The following is a 23,222-nucleotide window of genomic DNA, read 5'->3' on the forward strand; positions in this document are numbered from 1 at the left end:
GAACCCCCTTCCCCTCCCCCTTTTCTGATGAAGGGTCTAGGCCCGAAACGTCAGCCTCTCTGCTCCTATGATGCTGCTTGGCCTGCTGTGTTCATCCAGCCCTGCACCTTGTTGTCTCGGATTCTCCAGCATCTGCAGTTCCTACTATCTCATCTCCACATCATGTTAACTTGGATTCACTAAAGGTGAAATTAGTCGAGAGGAGTAGGACTAAAACTGGTGATAATGAATTGGCAAGCCCTTTTATACACTGTCTGGTTTGTCATCTAGTGTCTGTGTTTTACTCTGCCTTCACGTGATCTTTGTGAATGTTTTCCATAAACCTCAGAAGGAGAACAAAAATATGCTTCACACTTCTGGTGCTGTAAAATTCTCAAAAATGTAAGTGAAGAATAAGATCTCAAAATCTCTTAATATGTTCAAGGCATACTTTACCCTGGCATGGCTGAGAAAGAAACATTCTGTATGTAGTGTAAAAACAGATTTCAGGATTCTTATTGTAGAGTCATCGAGTCATATAGCATGGAAATAGACCTTTCAGCCAACCTGTCCATGCCGACCAGGTTTCCCAAACTATACTAGTCCCATTTGCCTGCGTTTGGTGCATATCCCTCTAAACCTTTCCTATTCAGGTACCTGTCCAAATGTCTTTTAAATGTTGTAACTGTACCTGCATCTACCACTTCCTCTGGCCATTCATTCCTTATACGCACCAGCCTGTGTGTGAAAACATTTTACGTCAGTTTCCTTTTAAATCTTTCCCCTCTCACTTTAAAATTATGCCCTCTAGTTTTGAACACCCCTACCCTAGGAAAAAGACCTTTGCTATTCACCTTTTCTATGCCCCTTATGATTTTATAAACCTCTACAAGGTCATCCCTTAACTTCCTATGTTCCAGGGAAGAAGTCCCAGTCTATCCAGCCTCTCCTTATAACTGGTACCTTCCAATCCCAGCAACATCCTTGTAAATCTTTTCTGCACCCTTTCCAATTTAATTATATCCTTCCTTTGGAAAGGTGACCGGAACTGCACATAGCACTCCAAAAGTGGCCTCACCAATGTCCTGTACAGCCGCAACATAATGTCCCAACTCCTATACACAATGCTCTGACCAATGAAGGCAAGCGTGCCAATGTCTTCACCACCACCCTGTCTACCTGCGACTCCACTTTCAAGGAACTATGAACCTGAAGCCCTAGGCCTTTCTGTTCGACAACTCTCCCCAGGACCCTACCATTAACTGTGTAAGTCCTGCCTTTGTTTGTCTTACAAAAATGCAATACCATGCACTTTTCCAAATTAAACTCCATCTGTCTTGAGCAAATCTGGAGAGTTCCCCAACCATGTACTGGATCAGCACATGGTGATAATTTACTGACTGTGAACAGTATAGACAGCTCTAATTCTTAGCCTTGGAGTGACTAACTGCACGATAAAGAAACACAGCAATATTATGTCTCCCTGATGCAACACTATCTCTGATGCTTGTCCTTTTTGTCACCTTCATGTGAGGAAACCACATTACTGGCTGAATTGGGATTTACATTTTTAATGGCAGCATGAGATTTTAGTCATATTATCACATATTCATCAATTTTCATAACAGAATTTGCATCCACCAGAACGGGCTAACAGTGTGTCCACTATTTTGTTTGTTAAAATTTAAATGGAGTGGAACTATACAAATTATAATCTATATATAGTTTAAAGTCAATTAACGACTTTACTTGTGCCTCTGAGAATAGCATTGGGATTTTTTTTGTGAAAAGTGTTAGATAATAAATATCACAATAACAAGAAGTCTTGTGGTTTGGTAAATAGCACCCCTACCTCTTATCCAGGGGGTTTAGGTTCATGTCTCACTCTAGGACATGTGGTGAGAGAAAGCGTGATTGTGATAATGGACATAGGTGAGAAACAGGTCATGAATCCTCCTGACTATTTTCCATAGAGGGAAGAAAAAAAATGTGAAGAGAGAGAAATAGTTTGTATTTTTATAGTGGTGTATATATAGATGTTGTCTAATACATTTAAATTAGTTCTGGCAAGTCAATTGTTCATTGGTTTAGAAGATGCCTTCAAAGCCCCCCCACAGCATATCTTAATTAAAAGCATGAGTCATTGCTGTCTCTTCTAGTTAAAAGAGATACAATGATTTCTGAAATGTTAGTTCAAAACAGCTTAAAATTAGAACAGTATAAAGTCTCACCAAAGTTCCTGCCTGGGAGCTTACATATGATCCCCTAATTTGTGGATTAAAGCACAATGAGATATTAATACTGAGTTTGGTACAGGAGACTGAAATTTGGACACAGGAACTTTTCTGTTTCGACATTTTTAAGACAATACTTACGAAGGGTCATCAGCCCACAATCTTTGATTTCATTTGTTCATGTTCTTATTTTAGTATATTGCTAAATGGTTTATATTTTACATGTTGATCCTAATTTTAAGTAAGCCTATTCGTCATTTGCAGTTGCTGCAGGAGGTGGTGACACAGTGACCTCAGTTGCCTGATAATCAAGAGAAGCAAAGGAGTACTCTAGGGCCATCTGGGCCAAATCCTACAACAGCAGCTGGTGGAATTGAAATTCAAATAATAAACCTGGAATTATAACGTTCAGTTGTAGCGGCCATGAAACTAATCAATTGTTAAAAACCCGTCTACCAATGTTCTTTATACGTGGCTCACATGTGACACCAAACTCAGAGGAATGTGGTTGACTCAGCTGCCCACTGCAATGGCCCGGCAAACCATTCAGTTCAAGGGCACTTAGGGCCGGGCAATTAATGCTGCCATTGCCAGAAAAGCCCATATCCCATGAAAAAATAAACAGTAGTCTGAGATTCATAGCTGGCAATATGAAGTGGGTATGTTAGCGCATACCTCTAAATTGTGAAGATTATGGGTAATTCTTGGGTCATCCCATCCTGCAAGGGAAACTCACAACAAAAATTGTACCTTTTGTTTTCAGGGGATAAGGCAAACTGGCTGGAATCACTGTGCAGCTATTGGGAAGGAAACCTGTAACAGCAACTTTTTTTTAATAATAGATAACGAAAATAATGGTGCATTTGTTTCTGCTATAGTAGGGAGAAGTCCTTGCCCAGATTTCTCTTCTTTATGTTACAAAATGTTTGTGTCATATCTAATTTGGATGATGGTTCTCATTTCTTACAGCTGGTTGGAATGCCATATTTACATGAGGTGCTGAGGCAAGTCATTAACCGTATTTTTGATGAAAAGAAATATATTGAACTGGACCCTTGTAAAATTGACCTTAACAAAACAAGGTACGACTATTATGTAGCTGTGATCTTAAGTGACTTATCTGCTCATCTTTCTCCTGACTCCTTCATTTGACCTCCAAAGCCATCAACTTTTTAAAGTACTTGAAGACATTGGTTTGCCCTAAAATAAACTACAGATGTTAGGAATCAAACAGAAACAATGGAAATATTCAGCAAGCCATGTAACATTACTTTGATGGCAGACTTTTCTTTCCAAACCTGGAAGATTATCAGATTATGAGAAAAGGACAAAACAATATGAAAGGCAACAGACATATGCATACAAACACAACAACAGAACTTATGCTTGTATTGGAGATTTAATATAGCAAAACATCCAATCTGCTTAACAAGAAAGATAGCAATAAAAAACCGGTTTTGCATTGTTTGTTTTTTCTGCACAGAAGTCAGAAAAAGTAGCCAAACACTAGATCAAGGAAGTAAGTGTATAGAAGCACCACACACACGCATACACACACACACACCTGTTCTGCAATTCAATCAGATCTGTAACCTATCTCCACATACCTTTGCATGACAAAACTTTAAAATGAGAAGGGAGAAGGTTAAATAGCAGGAAGAATATCGATGTAAGAAATGGTAGTTACGACGAGACACATTAATGAAATAGAAGCCATCTATATGAGACGTAGGTTGCCAATCCTACCGAATTGCTCTGTTTTACGTTCCCAGGCCCACAGAGGATAAAGAAAATAGGTAAAGAAAGTTAGTAGACAACTCCAATGCAACAATGAGCATAGGCAGAGCTTTGACAGGTGGATATAAAGGTCAAAGGGAACAGGGTGGAGTGAGGTGAGATACATATCCTTTACTGGGTTAGATTGCACTGTAGCCTGTGTAATTACCATAGCAGGAGAAACTCCTCAGTAATGTTTCCTCAGTTTGCACTTTGGCAGCAGCAGTAACCGTCTGTTGGTAAGACTTGATTTGATTTGTTTTGATTTATTGTTATCACATGTACCTAGATACAGTGAAAAGTTTTGTTTTGCATGCAGGACAGAGAGTTTATTCCATACAAAGTGCATAGGGTAATAGAATATGGTGAAGAATACAACATTTAAGATAAATGTTAAGTCACCATAGTTCTACCAGTCCATCAGTCTGTTCTCTCACTAGAGAGGGAGACAACTGGTAGTGGTTTAACCTGAGAATCACCATTCCTTAGGTGATGGGAGAGGTTGAGAAGGAGAGTCTTTCACTGTAACCTCAGTGGCTGCAGGAATTGAGTCATACTGTTGGCATTATTCTACATCACAAAGCAGCTATCCAGCCAACTGAGCTACAGATCTAATGCTATGTGGAGATGAACAATGAATGTGCCTTGGTGAAGATTTTCCAGTTTGAATATGTTGCCAATTTGCACTGGTGGGAATGACCTTTGTGAAAAAATTGCAGTGTAGCAGCAAAAACAATGATGCAGCATCAGATCGGTAATCTTATCAGGGTGCGGCAGATTCCTGTAAGAATAATCCTCTCTGCTGCTCATCATGTAACATGAGGTTTCTGTACCATTGCTCACGAGGTAGATTTACTGTCACTGTTCCTTTTTGGAGAAGGGATCTATAGAACCTGCTAGGCTTCTTGTGGTAGAGAAAATCTTGGGAATCAAACAAGAAAAGGCTCTTGTCCTGAACAAGATGCAGCTTACTGCACAATAGCAACTAGGTACAGATTACGCTGATATGAGGACATTGTTACTATGAGGATTACCTGGATGGTAGGTCTTATTGTTTCAACATCTCAAGTTGTTCCCCCACTCTACTCATATGACATTATCATAGCAGGTGGTGCTTAAGGCCTTTCAGATGTGTAAACCCTTTCAGATGTGACCCTTTTGCAACAATTCCCATATCCATTGTAGATCTTTCAATACCAACTGTTATTTAACTGTTAATCTATCATTCCTCTCAAAACATGCTGGTGTAATTTTGACTTAAATGTTGATGTTAAGTGGTTAAAATCAAATCATTTGCCTTTGATCTGTCACTCCAGGTTTTCATAGCAAGATCACCACAATGAGTCTCAGTCTTTATTTCTTTTATCAGTTCTCTCCTTCCCAACTTCTCTTGAAGATGCTGGTTATTGTGTTCAATGGAGATTGGGTTATCTGCTAGTCAGTCAATACTTCTATATAAAATCTCAATTTTCATTCCACTCCAGTCAGTGAGCAGGCTTTGCTTCTCAACCAGATTTGATGGGGAACTGAAATAAGTGTTTGGTTTCTTATTTACATATGTAAGCTGCCTAATGCCTATTTTGAAAGCGGGAATGACATATTTAGCAATGTTCCAACCCACAAGCAGATTGGATCTAGATTGTTCCACTATTAAATTTGTCACTGTTGAGTATATTTTGAAACATTTTGAAATGATATATAAATACACAAAGCATTCAGAAATAGAAAAAAGTAATTTCTAGGCTGTTGGTGCTAAAAGATGAGCACTTTAGTGACAGAAATCTTTTAAGCTCCTGTCGCCACAAAAACATATTTGTCTTGCGAAGCTGAGTAAGTGACATTTAACTGTGCAGCTTCACAAATATCCTGTAGTTAAACCTATTACTTCCACATGAACTTAATAATCAACATAAATAACTCATGATGCACATTTTTACCAATGTTTTGTTGAGTTACAAATTGCACTGGTCTCAATGTCTGACTTAGGAATATGCAAAAAAAATGCATTTGATTCAAAGGTCTTCCTTAGAAGTCAAAATATGTTACGAGTTAATTACACTAAAAATAGAGTATTTTGGGTGCAGTAATAAAACTGTTTAATAGGCAACCATTTAACTACGTACAATTGACATTGCAGTTGCTAAGTTACATTCTGATATTGAATTTGACATGAATTCAAGTTTATCTTTTCCACAGTGATGCAAATTAAACACCTGCAACATTCCAAACTGATTGTTTGGATTTGAAATATATCTTTGAATGCTGAATATTTGTTTAATATTTTGATTTTAAGAGCAGGGTTCCCCTGACAACTTTCTCAAGGAATTTGATATACATGTCACCGCTTGTGTTGTATCTGGATGAAATATCATCTTATGAAATACAGAATAAAAACAAAAAGCAAATATGATGACAGATGCTAAAAATCCAAAACAAAAGAAAGCAAACAAGAAAAGGCTTAATTCTCAGCATCTGTGAAGAGAACTGGCTATATGAGGGCCTCGATTTTAACCATCTATGTGCCTGAACAGATTGTGCTGTCTGGCTGCCTGTTGGTCTTGCTACCATGGCAACAAAATGCTGAGCTAAGCAATATTGGGGGCCACCACCCTGGCCAGTTCCAAGATGGAGGCAGGATTTGAGGAGGCAGGGAGAATGGGAATGATTGGAGGTGGCTTCAAGGGTAGCAGTAGCCTGATTGTGGATCTCAGACGATCATTCCACACCAAACTAATTTTAAGCGTTTCATTTAGAACCATAAAATGATACAGCACAGAAAGGGGTCATTCAGCCCATCTTATTCATGTTGACCAAATTAACTCTTCGCAGTAGCTAAGTTACATTCTGATATTGAATTTGACGTATTCTGGAACTCCTGGAAATTCTAGAACTCTTTATGTCTGGTAAAACTGGGCAGAACAGTGCTCACTCTATTTGTTGTTTCAATAATGGAATCCTGGGCCCAATATGTACATTACAGTCTTTCAACTTGACTATCTAAAGGGCCAAACTCCCTACTCATGTGGGCAATCTGGTTATCAGCAATAGGTTCAGAAAATATTGAAAAAGAAAGAAAAAGTCAAAGAGTGAACTGATTCTGGGTTTTTGGCCAGGGGGCAGCTTTGCCTTAGAAGCTGCTGAACTGGAAAGTTGTTTTTAGTTTTGCTCTCTCTAGTTATTGACTGACTGAAAATTCTGAGAATAGAAACCTAGTCTGTAAGAAATAAGTAAAAAGTCTACAGAGGTCTAAAGAAGCTGTTTGCATTGACTGATGACTTTGGAATTCAAGCAAGATATACAGGCCCACGTGCCTGTAATACAACCCGTTATCATAGGATTCCATGAAGGCCTGGAATTCATCTTTGAAAGTTATGAAACTGGCAAATTATGATTCGTTTATTTTCTTTTTAAATTATCTCTGTGTCTGTCTGTCTGTTTGTGTGTGAATGGGAGTTTATATTTAAAGAAGAATGAGCTTCAATCACATCTAAATATTATTAGATTGCCTTGTTGTTCATCTGTATTATGTTAAAATTACATTATTAATAATAAAGTGTTAATTTTTGCTTAAGCTATAAAGTTAAGTTATAACTGTTATTTATAAAGTCTGGTTAGGAATAATTGAGCAGTTTCGAGGGTCATGGAATGTTTTAAGATCCCTATGTTGCAAATCCAGTGATAGTGAGGTTGATTTGGTGTGGCTTGCTATCCCTATTGTCGTAACAATAGATTCTTGACTAACAAGGGAGTCAAAAGTTATTGGGGATAAATGGGTAAGTGAAGCTGATCTGCCATAATCTTACTGAATGGCAGAACAGGCTGGAGAGGCCAAATGGCCCACTCCTGTTCCTAATTCACATGCTTGTATGTTCGAATAAGGCAGCAAAAAATTTGCTGGCACCTAGGGAATTGTTCATTTATGTATCTTGTAAATAGTCTGACATCTGACAAATAGGGATTTTGCAAACATTTAAATTATTGCCACACAAAATCAACATTTACAGTTCCATGAATTTCTTAGAGCATCTTCATTTAATAGGTAGAGTGTAATAGCTCTTATTTTACAGCTGATAAACAGTGTCTACGATTCCTTCCTGTCCATATTCTGAATTAGTTTTTAGTTTTCTCAATGTCATTGAGAACTGGATTATCAACAATAAGCATAGACTGGTTGTTTATTTTGATATCTTTATTGGATCCTATCATCAAAGCAAGGGGTTCAGTAATAAATTATCATACTGTCATTGTTTCTTCTGCTATTCAATTAACTGTAAACTTACTCTTCTTCACTTCTGTCTTAACCCATAACTTGGACTTAACGTGAAACATGTCTCCTCCATCCATAAGTTTATGAATAGACAATTAGTGTTTAGATCTTGCCTTGATGGGACTGGATACTGATGTTAAGAGAGCAGCCTAGACTGACTCTCCCTACAGTTTTGCCTGTTCCCTGTGGTGTTTCTTGTGGTTGTGTTCCCATAGAAACCAGCCTGAGCTCAGGACCTCACTATTTGAACTTTCTTATACTCCAGTTCTGCACTTTGCCATGTTTCTATGGGAACATCTCGCCCCATGTCCTGGTGCCATATGTGCAGTGAGCTGGGATTAATTTCATCAAAACTGTTAACAATAATGAAGGCTAATAACATTTTAAGACATAGAAGTCTGTTTTTCTTCTGGTTTGTACTTAAGTAGTATCAAAAAATAATTGTTGCAGCAAATGTCTTTAAAAGAGTGCAATCAATTTAAAGTTGTAGAACATAATGTTCCAATTAAATTAATGTTTCGTTGAAGCTATGAGTAAAAGTGCATGAAGGAGAAGATAAGTACCTGTACTGACTAACGTTTCTTACAATGCTCCAAAAGGAGGATTTCATTCAAAGGGAGTCTTTCAGAAGCTGGTGTACGGGAATGTAGCCAAGAGCTTCTAAAATCTTACCTGACTGATGTGATGGATGCCATTGTGGGGTCAGTGGAGCAGTGTCCTTCAGTTATGAGAGTAGCCTTCAAACAGTTACATAAACGAGTGGAAGACCAATTTCCAGAAGCACACAATGAGGTATGTGCAGTGAATGTGTGACTGGGAGGGAATTCCATCCCTTGAGACACTGCGTGGTAATTCTACAATGTTAGTAAACACAAATTAAATTAAAATTGCCCCAAAGCACAAAGCTGCACAATTGCCAACAATTACTGATCTATTGGCAATTCTTTTGCAGCTAACGGAAACCTTCTCAGTTGAGCCGTCTTTCTGAGCAAATTCCACCCAATGGCCACGTCAATGATAATGGTCTGACATTCAGTTGCTTGTCAGAGCACAGTTCTGAGGAAGGGTCACTTGACCCAAAACGTTAACTCTGATTTTCTCTCCACAGATGCTGCCAGACCTGCTGAGCTTTTCCAGCAATTCCTATTTTTGCTACAACAGTCTTGAGGCAAAATATCCCAAGGCGTGGTTGCTTGTGACTTCAACCAGGCCAATCTCAAGAACATCTGAATTTTGGAACATCATATCACAAGCAGAGATTGAAGCATGAGGACCCAGTACAGAAAGTAGTGCAGTGTTGTTCTGAGGCAACAGAAGGGCCTCTATGGGACTGCTTAGACTTGGTTAGATCTCAGGTGGAGTGTTGTGTTCAGTCCTGGGCACCACACAATAGTAAACATTGCAGAGAGTGCAGAAGAGATTTATAAGAACGGTTCAAAGGGTTCAGTTATGAAGATAGATTAAAGAAGTTAGGACTGTTCTCCTTGGATAGAAGAACCAAAGAGGATGTCTGATAGAAGTTTTCAAAATCATGAGGGGGCTGGATAGTTAAGAACAAATTGAGTGATTTGTGTTGGGAATGCACTGCATGGAAGTGTGGTGGAGCCAGGGTCAATTGAGGTACTCAAGAGGGCACTGTATGATTGTTTAAATAGAAACAATATGCAGGGGTCTGAGCAAAAGGCAAGAGAATGTTACTAAGTCATGGTGCTTATTTGGGCAGTCAATGCAGACACAAACAGCCTCCTTCTGCACCTTAAAAATGTTATAATTTGTTAATTCTAGCAAATCAATTGGTCTCAGTGTGTACAGCTTGCAAACCCATAGCAGACAAACTGGGAGACACAGTCACAGTATTGTACACATTCAGCACGTGGAGTCCTTAAAGATGGATTCTCTTAAAGGCAAGGTATATATACAAGACTCAATGTTTTGATCACTCTGTGTCAATTGCCATTCATCCTTTGAGAAGGGTTTCGGGTGAATTGACCTCAAGGTCTCACCTAATATCCATTATTAGCCCAGGCCAAGCACCAGAAATTATAGAAGAGAAGCAACTTGGGGCTTGCCATTTTCTTTATATCACCCCCACCTCCCACACCCCTCCAGGTTTGAGTCCCACCCTCTGTTCAGTATGATTTCACTTCCTCATGTCCCTCTGCTCACTTTTAGGATTGGTGTACTCTGCCCTTATTTTTAGTTAAGTGATCGGGTTTAAAAAGTCAAAACTGCAAGCTCAGAAGTGTAAGTTAGTGGAGAGCCAGAGAACTGCATCACCCTGTCCTTCTAAACTGATAAATTACTGTGGTGCAGCAATTAATTTGGAACCTTACAAAGGAGCTCATTGTAATGTCACAGGGCATAGTAATCCAGCATAGAGGTAGCACGGTGTCTCAGCGGTTAGCACTGCTGTCTCACAGTGCCAGGGTGCCTGGTTTGTTTCCAGCCTCAGGTGATTGTCTGTGTAGAGTTTGCACATTCTCCCCGTGTCTGTGTGGATTTCCTCTAGATGCTCTGATTTCCTCCCACAGTCCAAAGATGTGCAGGTTAGATGGATTGGCCTTGCTAAAGTGTCCAGCAATGTGCTGCTTAGGTGAATTAGCCATGGAAAATGCAGGTTTACAGGGATAGCGTTGTGGGGTGCGGTTTGGAGAGTTGGTATGGACTTGTTGGACTGAATGGCCTGTTTCCACACTGGAGGGATTCTGCAATTTAATTCCTGATACATTTCATCGGATGTAGACATGCTGTGTTTTTGTTTTTAATATATGTTTTTGGAGGAATGCAGCACCATTGAAACAAAGACTCATTTGTTACTTTGAGAGTTTTTATATTAATTCACTGCTTGATAAAGAATGGAGTCATCTACCAGTATAAATAACAAAAACTTGAATTTGTGTAGTGCCTTTAAGGTAACAAATATCCTAATGCACTTTGTAGAGGCTTTTGAGGATAGGGCAGTGTGTCTCAGAATGGAATAAGATGCCCCCAGTACATTTTTGGACAAAATTGAACTTGTGTAGTGTAGGATTTCTGGTGAAAAGGATGTAGGAGAATACTGGAGTTGTTGAAAGTGTGAATAACTGTGTTTATGATGATGGTTTGAGATGATGGCAGAAACAAGCAATGCGACAGAGTTGGAAATAAGTGAGCTCAGTGGATAGAACAAGGAGTCCAAAGCCGAGCTCAGGATCAAACAAAACACAGAGGTTCCACACCAATACTTCCACTCTGATTGAGCAGCCTGGAATGGGAGGAGTAACGGAGAGGGAAGTAGCAAAACATAGAACATAGAACAGTATAGCACAGTACAGGCCCTTCGGCCCACAATGTTGTGCCGAACTTGTACCCTAATCTTAAGGTCTATCTAACCTCCACCCCTACCTTACACTATCATCCATATGCCTATCTAGTAGCCGCTTCAATGCCCCTAATGAGGCCAACTCCACTACCCTCTCCGGCAATGCATTCCACGCCCCGACCACTCTCTGAGTAAAGAACCTACCTCTGACGACTCCCCTATATCTACCTCCACTCACTTTAAAACTATGCCCCCTTGTAATAGCTAACTCCACCCTAGGAAAAAGTCTCTGGCTGTCCTCTCTATCTATACCTCTGATCATTTTGTACACCTCTATCAAGTCATCTCTCATCCTTTGTCGTTCTGAAGAGAAAAGCCCTAGCTTTCTCAACCTTACCTCGTAAGACCTTCCCTCCATTCTAGGCAACATCCTGGTAGATCTCCTCTGCACCTTTTTCAACGCTTCCACATCTTTCCTGTAATGAGGTGACCAGAACCGGACACAATACTCCAACTGTGGCTGAACCAGGCTTTTGTATAGCTGGAGCATAACTTCACGGCTCTTGAACTCAATCCCTCCATTAATGAAAGCTAACACACCATACGCCTTCTTAACAACTCTATCCACCTGGGTGGCAGCTTTCAGGGAACTGTGAACATGAACCCCAAGATCCCTCTGCTCCTCCACACTGCCAAGAATCTTTCCGTTAACCCTGTATTCTGCTTTCAAGTTTGTCCTTCCAAAATGAATCACCTCACACTTTTCAGGTTTAAACTCCATTTGCCACTTCTCAGCCCAGCTCTGCATCCTATCAATGTCCCTTTGTGGGAGGCATAATCTTGAATAATGTGAAAAATTAGTCTCTTGGCAATCTGCATGTTGAAAAAGATGTTCTTCAGTATTAAATTAAAATAATTAATTCAGTTTTGAACTTTTTCTATTAATTATCAGGATAACATTTTCTACAGTCATTGCGTAAACCCTCTTGGGAGAGTGAACAAATACTCCAATACTCCCATCACAAACCATCTGGGGAAATTATTTCATTAGCATTCTGTGTCTGAGGCTGAGTTAAAGTTCTGCTGCACAATAGAACATCGAAGTGGGCAGTATCATGTAAGAGTTAAAAGGAATTGTAATTTTTTAAAAAATTACTGTTGTAATGATGAACTGGATCCCACTCAACAATGCTCATTCAATGTGAATAGTGACAACTTGTCACAGAGTAACATTAAGATTTCTTTAATTTATGATGAAGTATAGTTAGATACCTGCTTGAAACACAGAAAAAAATGGAATTAATTCTATAGCCTTTTCAGAGAGTTGGCATTGGCACCATGGACCAAATGGTCTGGTTCGGCACTCTTTGATTCAATGATATATCGCAACACTTCTGAGTTGAATATGACAGAAGTTTAATTTAGTAAACCTAGTAAATTTACTAGAGCTGCATTAGGAATGTGGTATACAACTTGATGACTGGAGGATCAAAGCCTAAAATTCTTTTGATAAGGCAATTGATAATTGGCATTAAGTACTCAAAATCCAATACAGTGAGATCAAAGATTGGTGGACGCTTATGAACAGAGGGTAGGCTTACATGGTCAATAATTTCACTAACTACAGTTTGTGTTCATTGGTTTTGTATTCATTTTGTTTTTTATTAGGATGTCAAGTACTTGGCTATCAGTGGGTTTCTCTTCCTGAGGTTTTTTGCCCCAGCCATTTTAACACCCAAACTCTTCAGCCTGAGAGACCATCATGCCGACACGAGGACAGGAAGAACCCTGCTACTTTTGGCAAAGGTGACCTTTTTGCAACTCCCTCAGTGCTGAGCAACAGATAAATGTAGAGGCACAACCTGACAGTGAGCTGTCATTCAGTAATGAGAGAACAGTGATCAAGTGATCCAATACTCCTGAAAATAAACCATTCTGTCCAGCAAAACCTTCAGAGGGGAGATTGAGTAGGGAGAGTTGATTGTGTGTACTATGATACTTTTCTATATCCAACGTGCAACAGGGGTTTGCAACAGGATAATCCAATAGAAAAGGCAGCAAAAGTTGGTTCAGAATGAAAGAACATTCAGCAAAAATCACCACCTAACTTGCATTTGGCTTCCACAATGCTTTGTTTTCATTCCCAGTTATATGAGCAGCAGATACAGCCCATTCTTAGTTGTCAAGAGAAGTTAAAACAAATACGAAGAATACCAGAGAAACTCAGCAGGTCTGGCAGCGACAGTGGAGAAAGAAATGACTTCCCAAGTTCTGAACAAGAATCGGACTCAAAACTTTAACTCTGTCTCTCTGTCCATGAATGCTTTCAGACTGCTGAGTTTCTCTGGCATTTTCTAGGTTTGTTTCAGATTTCCAGCATCAGCAATATTTTGCATTTAATTTTATCAAGAGTAGCTGTTATCTTGAAGCAGTTGATTTACAACAAAATGTCTTGCTAGAGCACAAAACAGGGCATTGTAAATGAACCACATTGAATGGGAATGGAATCAGGTAAAGACAAAATGAAGTAAGTTTCTCTTCCTGAAAAATATTAATTGGGTTTGACAAATATCTAGACACCTTCCTGTTTATTTTCTGGTGATTGCACATTTATTGGATTCAGTTTCATTTGTTGGGTTTTGAAATGGTGCCCTCTGGGTTGCTGTCCTGTAACCACCGCACCGTGAAGAGAGTCCTGAACTGTCTCTGGTAATTACAATGTAGATTGGTGCCTTACATAGAAGAGTTCAGGACTCTGCATGATGGTGAATGGAGAAATGTTGTGTCTGGTATGATTGCACAAGAAACTACCAGGGAAGGGCAGTTGGAAATTGGGTAAGTGGCAGTAAGAGTAGGGATATTCTGGAGGAAATATTCCTGCACAGACAACAGGGATTGGAACACTTGAACTATTTGCTGTTCACAGTATGCTCTTTTCTACCTTGGAATGACTCCTGTTGGAATGCTTGCATTTTCTGCTTGTAATTCAGATTTCTAGCATTTTCTGTTCTTTATTCCCTAGCAGTACATTTTTTAATGAATTATTTTAAACCACTCAACAGGAGTTTCTATCTACTGATAAACTTATGAGTAGACTCACAGATGTCACGTTCCTTTATAATCTAGTGGTGTGTGATTTCAGTCTGGTTGAAAGAATTCTCACAAGAAGTCTGTATGAGTATCCTATTTCTATTCAGTCTGAATTTGTTTAATTTTGATATATTTCATTTCAGATCAGAGATTCTGCCAGAACCAGCATTTCAAGATTCCTATTGTTTGTTGTAACTATGCATAGTTTCAGCTCAGCTGCTAACAGATGTCATATAGTCAGTGCCAGCTCTCATCATGCGTTCAATAAGTTTCTCATGTTACATTGATCATGTACACAAATGGATGCACAAACATAATTCAGTTCTTGCTGTCAATCTTCAATTAGATGGTTCAGTACCAAAAAGAATTTTTTTTTCTGCAGGGATTCTTCCTAAAACTATTTTATTCATTATTAATTTAACTGCTGTACCAACAGTGAGTTTCTAGGCCTGTACAGCTTTTGTACAACATTGTCTTTGTTTTTGAGTTCGTTTATGATCAGATTCTGGCTGATTCTGTTTATTTTGATAATTATAATGATGGAATTAATAAAATCTGTTGGAAATTAACAATGAACTAGTCAATAGTAATAAGAGGAAACCAGGTTTATATTTCAGGTCAGGACATCAGCTGTATCAGAGTAATGTAGTCAAACTGGGGAATCCCTCTACATTTATTTTCTAATCAACGCACTTAGTATCATTATTGCACACCTCTGGAGCACAAGCAACTCCAACCCAGGCCTTCTGGTCCAGAGATAGGGACACTATCACTGTGCCACAACAGTCCTAAAGGAGTCCCTTTACAGTCTGATCCAATCAAAATAATTAGGAATTAGACAATGACTGGTGAGGGTCATTGGCACAGATGTATGAACTATATTCAAAGGAGGTAGGTTGTAGGCTTAATAAAAATTTGATTTTAACATGCTGAAATGAAATGTTACGTGGAACAAAGACACTTCAGCCTAATTATTTCAGTGCTAGTGCTAATGATTCCATATTAGCAGTGGTCAAATCATATATACCCATACAATTCTTATGTTCTAACCTATTCTGAATGTTCACATGATCACTGCTTCAATCACTAACTCTGGCACGTATCTGCGTCTTAAAACGCACTGTGAAAAAGGAAATGTTTCTCCTGCTTTCTGTTCTGAATCTCTTCATCTAATCCTATAAAAATAGCCATGTTCTAGACTCTACAGTCATTGGACCAAGCCTGTAAATGGCATCGTATTAAGATCATTCCAGTTAGACTCATGTAAATACAGTTAATATTGCTTCAGTAATGGATTGACTTGTATTTTCCCTTTCAGGCCGTTCAGAGTATTGGTAACCTGGGCCTTCAGTTGGGACATGGAAAAGAACAGTGGATGACACCCCTTCATCCATTCATTTTACAGAGTGTAAGCTGTGTGAAGGATTTCCTGGATAAGTTGATAGACATTGATAATGAAGGTAATAGTTTGTGTACTTCAAATTTAATTAAATACTGTAGTAATTATGACTATTCTCATAAGATGGGGTAACAGCTATGGATTTGTTCTTGTGACAACACTGCTTCTATAGGTTTAGCACCAGATAAAAGACTTTCAAATTTTTGGTGCTAACTCAGAGACATTTGTTTATCAAGGAGATTTTTGTTAGGGTGATTAGTGCTCTGTTGTAACATGCACACTCTTTCTCAGTGGGATTTCTTATTTCCAAGTTGACAACTTTCTTGCCAATGCCCACGTTGTTCACTGGCTGGCAAGATTTTACCCAGCAAATCTGAATCAAAAGCACCCAGTCTACATCAGAAACTCTAATATTCAGGGTAAAGATGAGGTAAATATAAATGAACCGGCAAACTTATAGTTGAACATCTCACAGCCTGCACCTTAAGTGGCACAGAATATCACCAAATCTCACTAAAACCCTGTTCCCTTCACAAGCAATTCTAATTCTTAACTTTCAAAGATCTAGTTGTGAATTCCCCTCAAAGACTCTTTGACTCAGACTGGGTCAATGATTGTTGTGGGAGATGTGGTGTCCAGTTCATGAGGCATTAGCATCAGTAGTGGTGAATGTGGGATCTGTACCATCAGGATGCTCTCCGCCTGAACTGTACTGGGATTGGTGTTCTAGTGAGTAATGTGACTGAAGAACTAAAGAATCAAGGTGGGGAGGAGATGAGGGATCAAGTTTATATAGATATAGCAAATCAAAAGGTAGAGTTCAGGCAGGACAGCAGGTTGTAATATGGGAACTGAAGGTCAGAATGGCAGAAAAGGGTGGAGAGAATAAACCTAAGAACACAACAAAAGTCAAGACTAGCTGTTACAAAGATAACGAAAAGACAAAACTGAAAGCTTTCTATTTGTATGCACATAACGTTCTTAACAAAATACATTTCTAAATAGCACACATTGAGTAAATAAATATGATCTGATAGCCATTATGAGGACATGGCTGTGAGATGACATGGATCAGGTCCTGAATACTATCGTGACTTGCTTGAGACTGTGCATTGATATCATGCCCCCCGTTCCTGGAGTCACCACAAATATGAAAATTTAATTAAAGTACCAAAATGCCTAATTTATCTGACTATCTGATTCAACCTAAAAGAAATACATGCCAGGTTTTTGCCATTAAGAAAAATAAACTATTTAATATAGCCAAACTGATTTTCTTAACCAATGGCAAAAGAAGAAAAAAGTTGTTAATTTATTACTATGCAACTTAAACTTTATCTCTTTTATGTTCCCATACATCCATAAACAGACTAACAAAGAAAAACAGAAAAGGCACAAATATGGTGAAGGAAACAAATGTCAGGGAAACACAGTTCTGTATCACACCATCCAAACCACAAAACTAGATGGGTTCTTCTCACAATCATTCTGATTCGTCAATGATAACACAATATCTTCTGCACAATGATGATCAATTTTCAGTTCACTAGTTGTTTGGTTAGATGCTGGATTGTAAACATTCAGATGACCAATCACAGGAAGTTTGCATCAAAACAGATCTCCATCTTAAGTAGCCAGGAGACAGACTTAACTTCTCTCCATTTAAAGATACAGACCTATCAAGTTAGAGTCCCTCTATCACTGTTGCAAAAATATTTTTAAAGAATTGTTTCAGTCTGCTTCCTAACATGTTCATAATGGCAGAGTTTTAAACACTAATGTGTGATTTTCCAACCTAGAGTAGCTGAGCTGTGTGCAGAGGTTTGTTGGGTGTGCCATTTTGTTTTTTTCCAATTCAGAAGAGCTGTTGTGATTTAATCACTCCTTGTTTGGTCCAAACTTTTGTCCAGTGGCTAAAACCTGCTACTATAGCATTCCTCTTTTAAAGATGCAGACTCATTTTACAGAGGCCACAGCCACGAAAAATAAATTAATGGAGGAAAAAGTAAAGGAACAGAATGATAAACTACGCGAAATAAAGGAACAACCAAGGTCTGCATCCTACTTCATTAAAGCAAAAATCCTCAGAGCATCAACAAAAGTGGAAGGCAAGCATTTAGGTATGGATTGGCAGCACAAAGTGCCAGGTCACAGTTTAGCCAGATAAACTTTTATTGGGTTTATTTATTCCATTCATGGAATCCAGCTTGGTGCAAGCACGTTTGAGGATGTTAAACAAATGCCCAGCCCATTGGATAAGGAGCATCTGTGATATTTCCTCCAATTTTTCAACTTCCTCTCACCATATATTTGTGATAAAGGTATCTCTGCCGAGAGATTTGCTCAAGAAGGAGGTCTCTAATGTGTGGCAAGGTGATGACCAACACATCTTCAATTCTCTGAAGTAGGTTCTGTTGACAAATTCTTATTCACTGCAATGGTACAACCACAGGAAAGACATGATTCTGGAAATAGACTCATTGCTAAAAGGCGTAAGTGTCTGTTTTTTGCATGATGAAACATCTATTGCTGTTGTTCTAAGACCCTGTCATTTTCGCAAACCGACTATTTCAATATAGAGCTGGAGACATTAGCTGTGGTATTTGGCATGATGTGATTTCACAACGCTTATTTGGCAAGAAATCTGTTATTGAAATGGATTGCAAGCCATTAGAAATGAACTGCTATGAATCACTTGTGAGTGCAGTGCAATGTTTACAGCATTTACTTGTCAAGGTTTAGGATATGACTTTGAAGTCAGCTCCAAAGTAAAGTGTTGAAGTCTTGAAATAGTGTGTAAGTTGGTTTGAGAGAAGGCATGGTGATGTGGTGAATCTAGTAGTTTGCTGATGAGGAGTTGTGTGGATAGAAGGGTCGATGAGGATGGTGCTCATGGAGTGTGCAGAGACCTTGTACAGAAGAAGCGCACTGCCCTGGAGAGGTATTTGGTTAGCTGCACCCATCAGGTACCTGTTCTGTTTCACCTGCAAGGAACTGACACCTCCCCTAGTTCCTTGGTAAAGCAGAGCAGAATTGAACTGGGGATGGAAATAGAGTGAGTTGGGTTTTTAAAAAGGTGCAGATGCATGGATTCTGAAAACACTATTTGAGGAGCTGATCAGGAGAATTTTTCTTGACTTTGAGAATAAAGTTTTTCATTTTAAGTGTATTTTGTCACAATATTCCTCCATAATAGGGAGGGGAAAATTCCACCCCACCTTTCCAGCTAAGTAAGGCCATGTGTTGCTTTTATGACCTCATCTCTATTATTTTGATTCTCTCAAACAGATGTAAGTAAACTTCTGAAAATCCTATTTGTTTTATGTGTTCTGGCAATGACTGAAGCCCAGCATTTTAATCACCTTACCTTAGCTATTTACTTCTTAAAACAACACAGCCCCAAGTTTTTAAGTAGACTAGACTTCAAAATGCTTTGATTGCATTTTCTACTATTAAATTTTAATCTATAAGAGTAATTTTTTTATTATTCATTCATGGGATGCGGGTGTCAATGGCTAGACCAGTCATTATCATCCTTCCCAATTGCTGAGAGTGCAGTTAAGAGTTAACCATATCACATTAAGTCTGGAGTCTCACACAGGTCAGACCAGGTAAGGATGGCAGTTTCCTTCCTTAAAGGGCAAAAGTGAACCAGGTGAGTTTTTCTGACAATTAACAATGGATTCATGGTCATCATTAGACTCTTAATTTCAGATTTTAATTGAATTCAAATTCCACCATCTGCTGTGCCAGGATTCAAACCCCAAAACATTACCTGGGTCCCTGGATTAACAGTCCAGGTATAATACCATTAGGCAATTGCCTTCCCAACTATAAAATTATATGCAAAATGACATAAACATTGAACTTACACCTACTTTAACTCCTAGCTTGACTTCTCTGCTCATTTCAAAGAAATGATAAAATGTAACATCAGAAACATCTTGAAAATATGCAATTTGTGCACCTTTAAAAAATTCTTTCATAGCAATGTGTTGAATATCATTTCTTACTGCATTGTTAATTGGCACGTGGTTCCAGGAGCCCTGAAATAATTGCTGAAACCTTAGGAGATTGAATGGTGCTGCTTGAGCTACAATATCTGATTACTTGATACTTATATGTGATTCTTGTCTCTCTGCATGTTATTGTCAATTGCATTCAACACCTCAATTTTATGTTCTCTGCTTGGCTTTTTCCCTTAACAAAGTGGAGTAATGCAAAGAAAAATTACAAGGTTCATTTCCTGGAGTATAGGGATGATTTAGGCAAAATAATTTGACAATCGATTGCTCTTTGCCTTCAGTGAAGAACATTCCTTGGTAATGCAAGTGAAAATCTATTATAAATATATTGAACACTTAATAGCTGGACACAAGAATGTATGAACTCAATAGATAGGAGCAGGAATACTGTGTGTGACCCATTGAGCTTGCTGTGAATTCAATCTGATTGTGGATGAACATGGTCTTTACTCCACTTTCCTGACTGCTCCTATACCCTTTGATTTAATGAGAGGCCAGACATTTATGTATCCCAAGTAACTGTAGTCAGTGATAGAGCATCTACAACCTTCCAAGGTTGAGAACTCCAAAGATTCATAATCCTTTGACTGAAGTATTTTCTCTTCATCTTGATCCTAAATGATCGGCCCTTTACCCTGAGACTGTTCTCCAGTGTTTTAGATTCTCTGACCAGAGGATACAAACTTTCAGTGTTACCTTGTCAGATTCCTTTAGAATTTTGACATGTCCAATGAGGTCACCTCTCATCCTTCTAAACTCTTGACAGTGGAGGTCCAGTTTTCTCAGCCTGTCATCACTGGATAGTTCATTTATTCCATGAAATTATCTTGAGACTATTTACTCAAACGCAGGTAAAGTTGCATTCACATCAAAACCCTGTCTTATTCTTGTACTTCAATCTCTTTGCGATAATGGCCAAGACACCATTTGCCTTCTTAATTGTTTGCAGTAAACGCAAGCTAAATTTCCGGTTTCCTTGTATGAGCATATCCAAATCACTCTGAACATCAATACTCATAGGTTTTAGACCTTTTAAAAAGATTCCACTTTTGTACTTTTCTATTTTTCTAAATTGAATGCACTCTCACACTTTCAGCTGTGCCAAAACAGTCAAGTAGGAGGCTACAAGGTTTTGAAGGATTAGTTTTAGACAGCTGTAAGGAATTGAGTGATTAACAATTGGAATGGTTTTGAGAGAAATCTGGACTCATTTAACAAACAAGGACATGCTAAGAAAATGTAACGATGTTTTGGCTTGAAATCTTTGTAAATCAGTTACATGTGAATTTCTACGTTGAAAATGCTGCAGCTCTCCTCTTACACCATAATTTTGTCAGAACTTTCCAGGAACTTCTAGGTCTGTCTATTTAAAGGGTGCACTACAGAATATTGAATATTAATAACCACAATATAGGGATTATATTATTACATTGAGACATAAAATGCAACACAATTGTCATAATTATTATTTGCAACAGAGAGTGAATTATTGAGCTATTGCTATTTGTCAACATGCAATGTTTTGCTTATGAGGACACTTATTGACTTTGTGGAAAATAATTATAGAAACATTGGAACAGTAGCAGGCTATTCAGCCCATTGAGTCATTCTGCCATTCAATTAGATCATGGATGATCATCTATCTCAGCTCTATTTTCCCAAATTATCCCCTATCGCATGATGTCATTAGTATCTAGAAAGTTATAGAATTCCAAAAATGCACCATTCTCTCAATGAAAAAATCCTGCCTCATCTCAGAGTTAAATGGTTTATGCCTTATTCTGAAACTATTTCCACTATTTCTAAATTCACCAGCCAGAAGAAACATTCTGTCTGCATCCACCTTGTCACAACCTGTAAAAATTTTAGAAGTTGCTCATTCTTTGAAACTCTTAAAGTATGAAGCACGGTTTCACTTTATTCCTACAATGATAACTGTAATTATGCGCCAAAGACTGAATGGTTTCAGTTTTGTTTTATTCCATAAACATACTTAAGTATCTTTTAAATAAAATATTGCAAACATAAGAGTATTTATCAATTTAAAGGAAGAAACACCCTGTGTGGTAACCAACCTACAACATTTTATCTACATGAGAAGTAGGTTACATCTGTGTGTGACATATAAAGCAATTGTAAGCTTGTTCTTTTCAAAAGATTTTTAAGATGTTGTAATCTGCCTGAAACTGGCTGTGAAAATCCCCATTGAATATAACATGAATACCTCATTCTCGTAGGTTAGAAATTGTTAAAGATTACATTACATTTCCAATAAAACTCTCTGTAGCACACTAAACACTTGAAAACAGCTCTGAAACCTTTTTTTTTAGAAAAAGTGAACAATTATTTGTGTGTCAGGAAGCATTTAACACTGAAACTTCGTTTGAATCAAATGAGATTCATCTGCTGAGTTTATTCTCTATGGCTACCTCACATACACGGTATTCAAATTCAGATTTTATTTAAATTCACAGCTGCAGCTCAAGGTGGATTTCATGATCTCAACTACCAACATTTAGCTTCAGCTTTGCAACAGTTCCATTGAGAAGGAGATTATTGGTAGGAGAGTTGGAGTAGTAGACAGCTTTGATGAGCTGATTGGACGAATTCATTTTATATATTTGCATATTCTCAGTAATAAATCATCATTGTATGTTGCTGCTCTATCCTCCAATGCTACAGGAATGTTTTTTCTTTAGTGCCATTTCATAAGAGCTTGATAATATGCAAGTTCTTTTCACAATTAGTGAATAAGCCACTCCTGATTTCCTGCTCAGATATCACAAGTAATTTCTCCCCTGTTTCATGTTAGACTCTTTCCCCCTAAAAAGCTGTTACACTATGGCACTGATACAGAAAAGTAATGGCTGTGTATTTGAATTAATTTCCGACAAGCCCTCCTGCTTGCATATGTTCTCATTCAGTTTTTCAGGAAAACGCTGACCTTTAAAATGGAATAATTGTTATGGTAAATATTCAGGTTAAAGTGGTAGCTGTCATTGGACAGAACAGATCACATTTCAACGACAGCCACTTCCAACATCTGTCTCACCAGACAGTCATCCTAAATTTAAAGATGGACAGTGTGCAGTCACCTGCCTGTTCCATATATATTCATTCTAGTGCAGGTAATGGAGGATTTAAGTCTCTG

General features: G+C 38.3%; 1 protein-coding gene across 1 annotated transcript in view; it reads left to right on the plus strand.

Annotated features, from left to right (window-relative positions):
* The window catches only part of LOC109934367 (rasGAP-activating-like protein 1), a 259,927-nt gene that overhangs the window by 204,081 nt on the left and 32,624 nt on the right, over positions 1 to 23,222 (plus strand). The window contains exons 12-15 of the mRNA XM_048611726.1: positions 3,183 to 3,295; positions 8,856 to 9,048; positions 13,226 to 13,363; positions 15,966 to 16,107. Of these exons, the coding sequence (XP_048467683.1) occupies positions 3,183 to 3,295; positions 8,856 to 9,048; positions 13,226 to 13,363; positions 15,966 to 16,107 (586 nt within the window). The remainder of the gene's footprint in view (positions 1 to 3,182; positions 3,296 to 8,855; positions 9,049 to 13,225; positions 13,364 to 15,965; positions 16,108 to 23,222) is intronic.

Source organism: Rhincodon typus, chromosome 24 (genome assembly GCF_021869965.1).
Source record: "Rhincodon typus isolate 14 chromosome 24, sRhiTyp1.1, whole genome shotgun sequence".
Classification (NCBI taxonomy): domain Eukaryota; kingdom Metazoa; phylum Chordata; class Chondrichthyes; order Orectolobiformes; family Rhincodontidae; genus Rhincodon; species Rhincodon typus.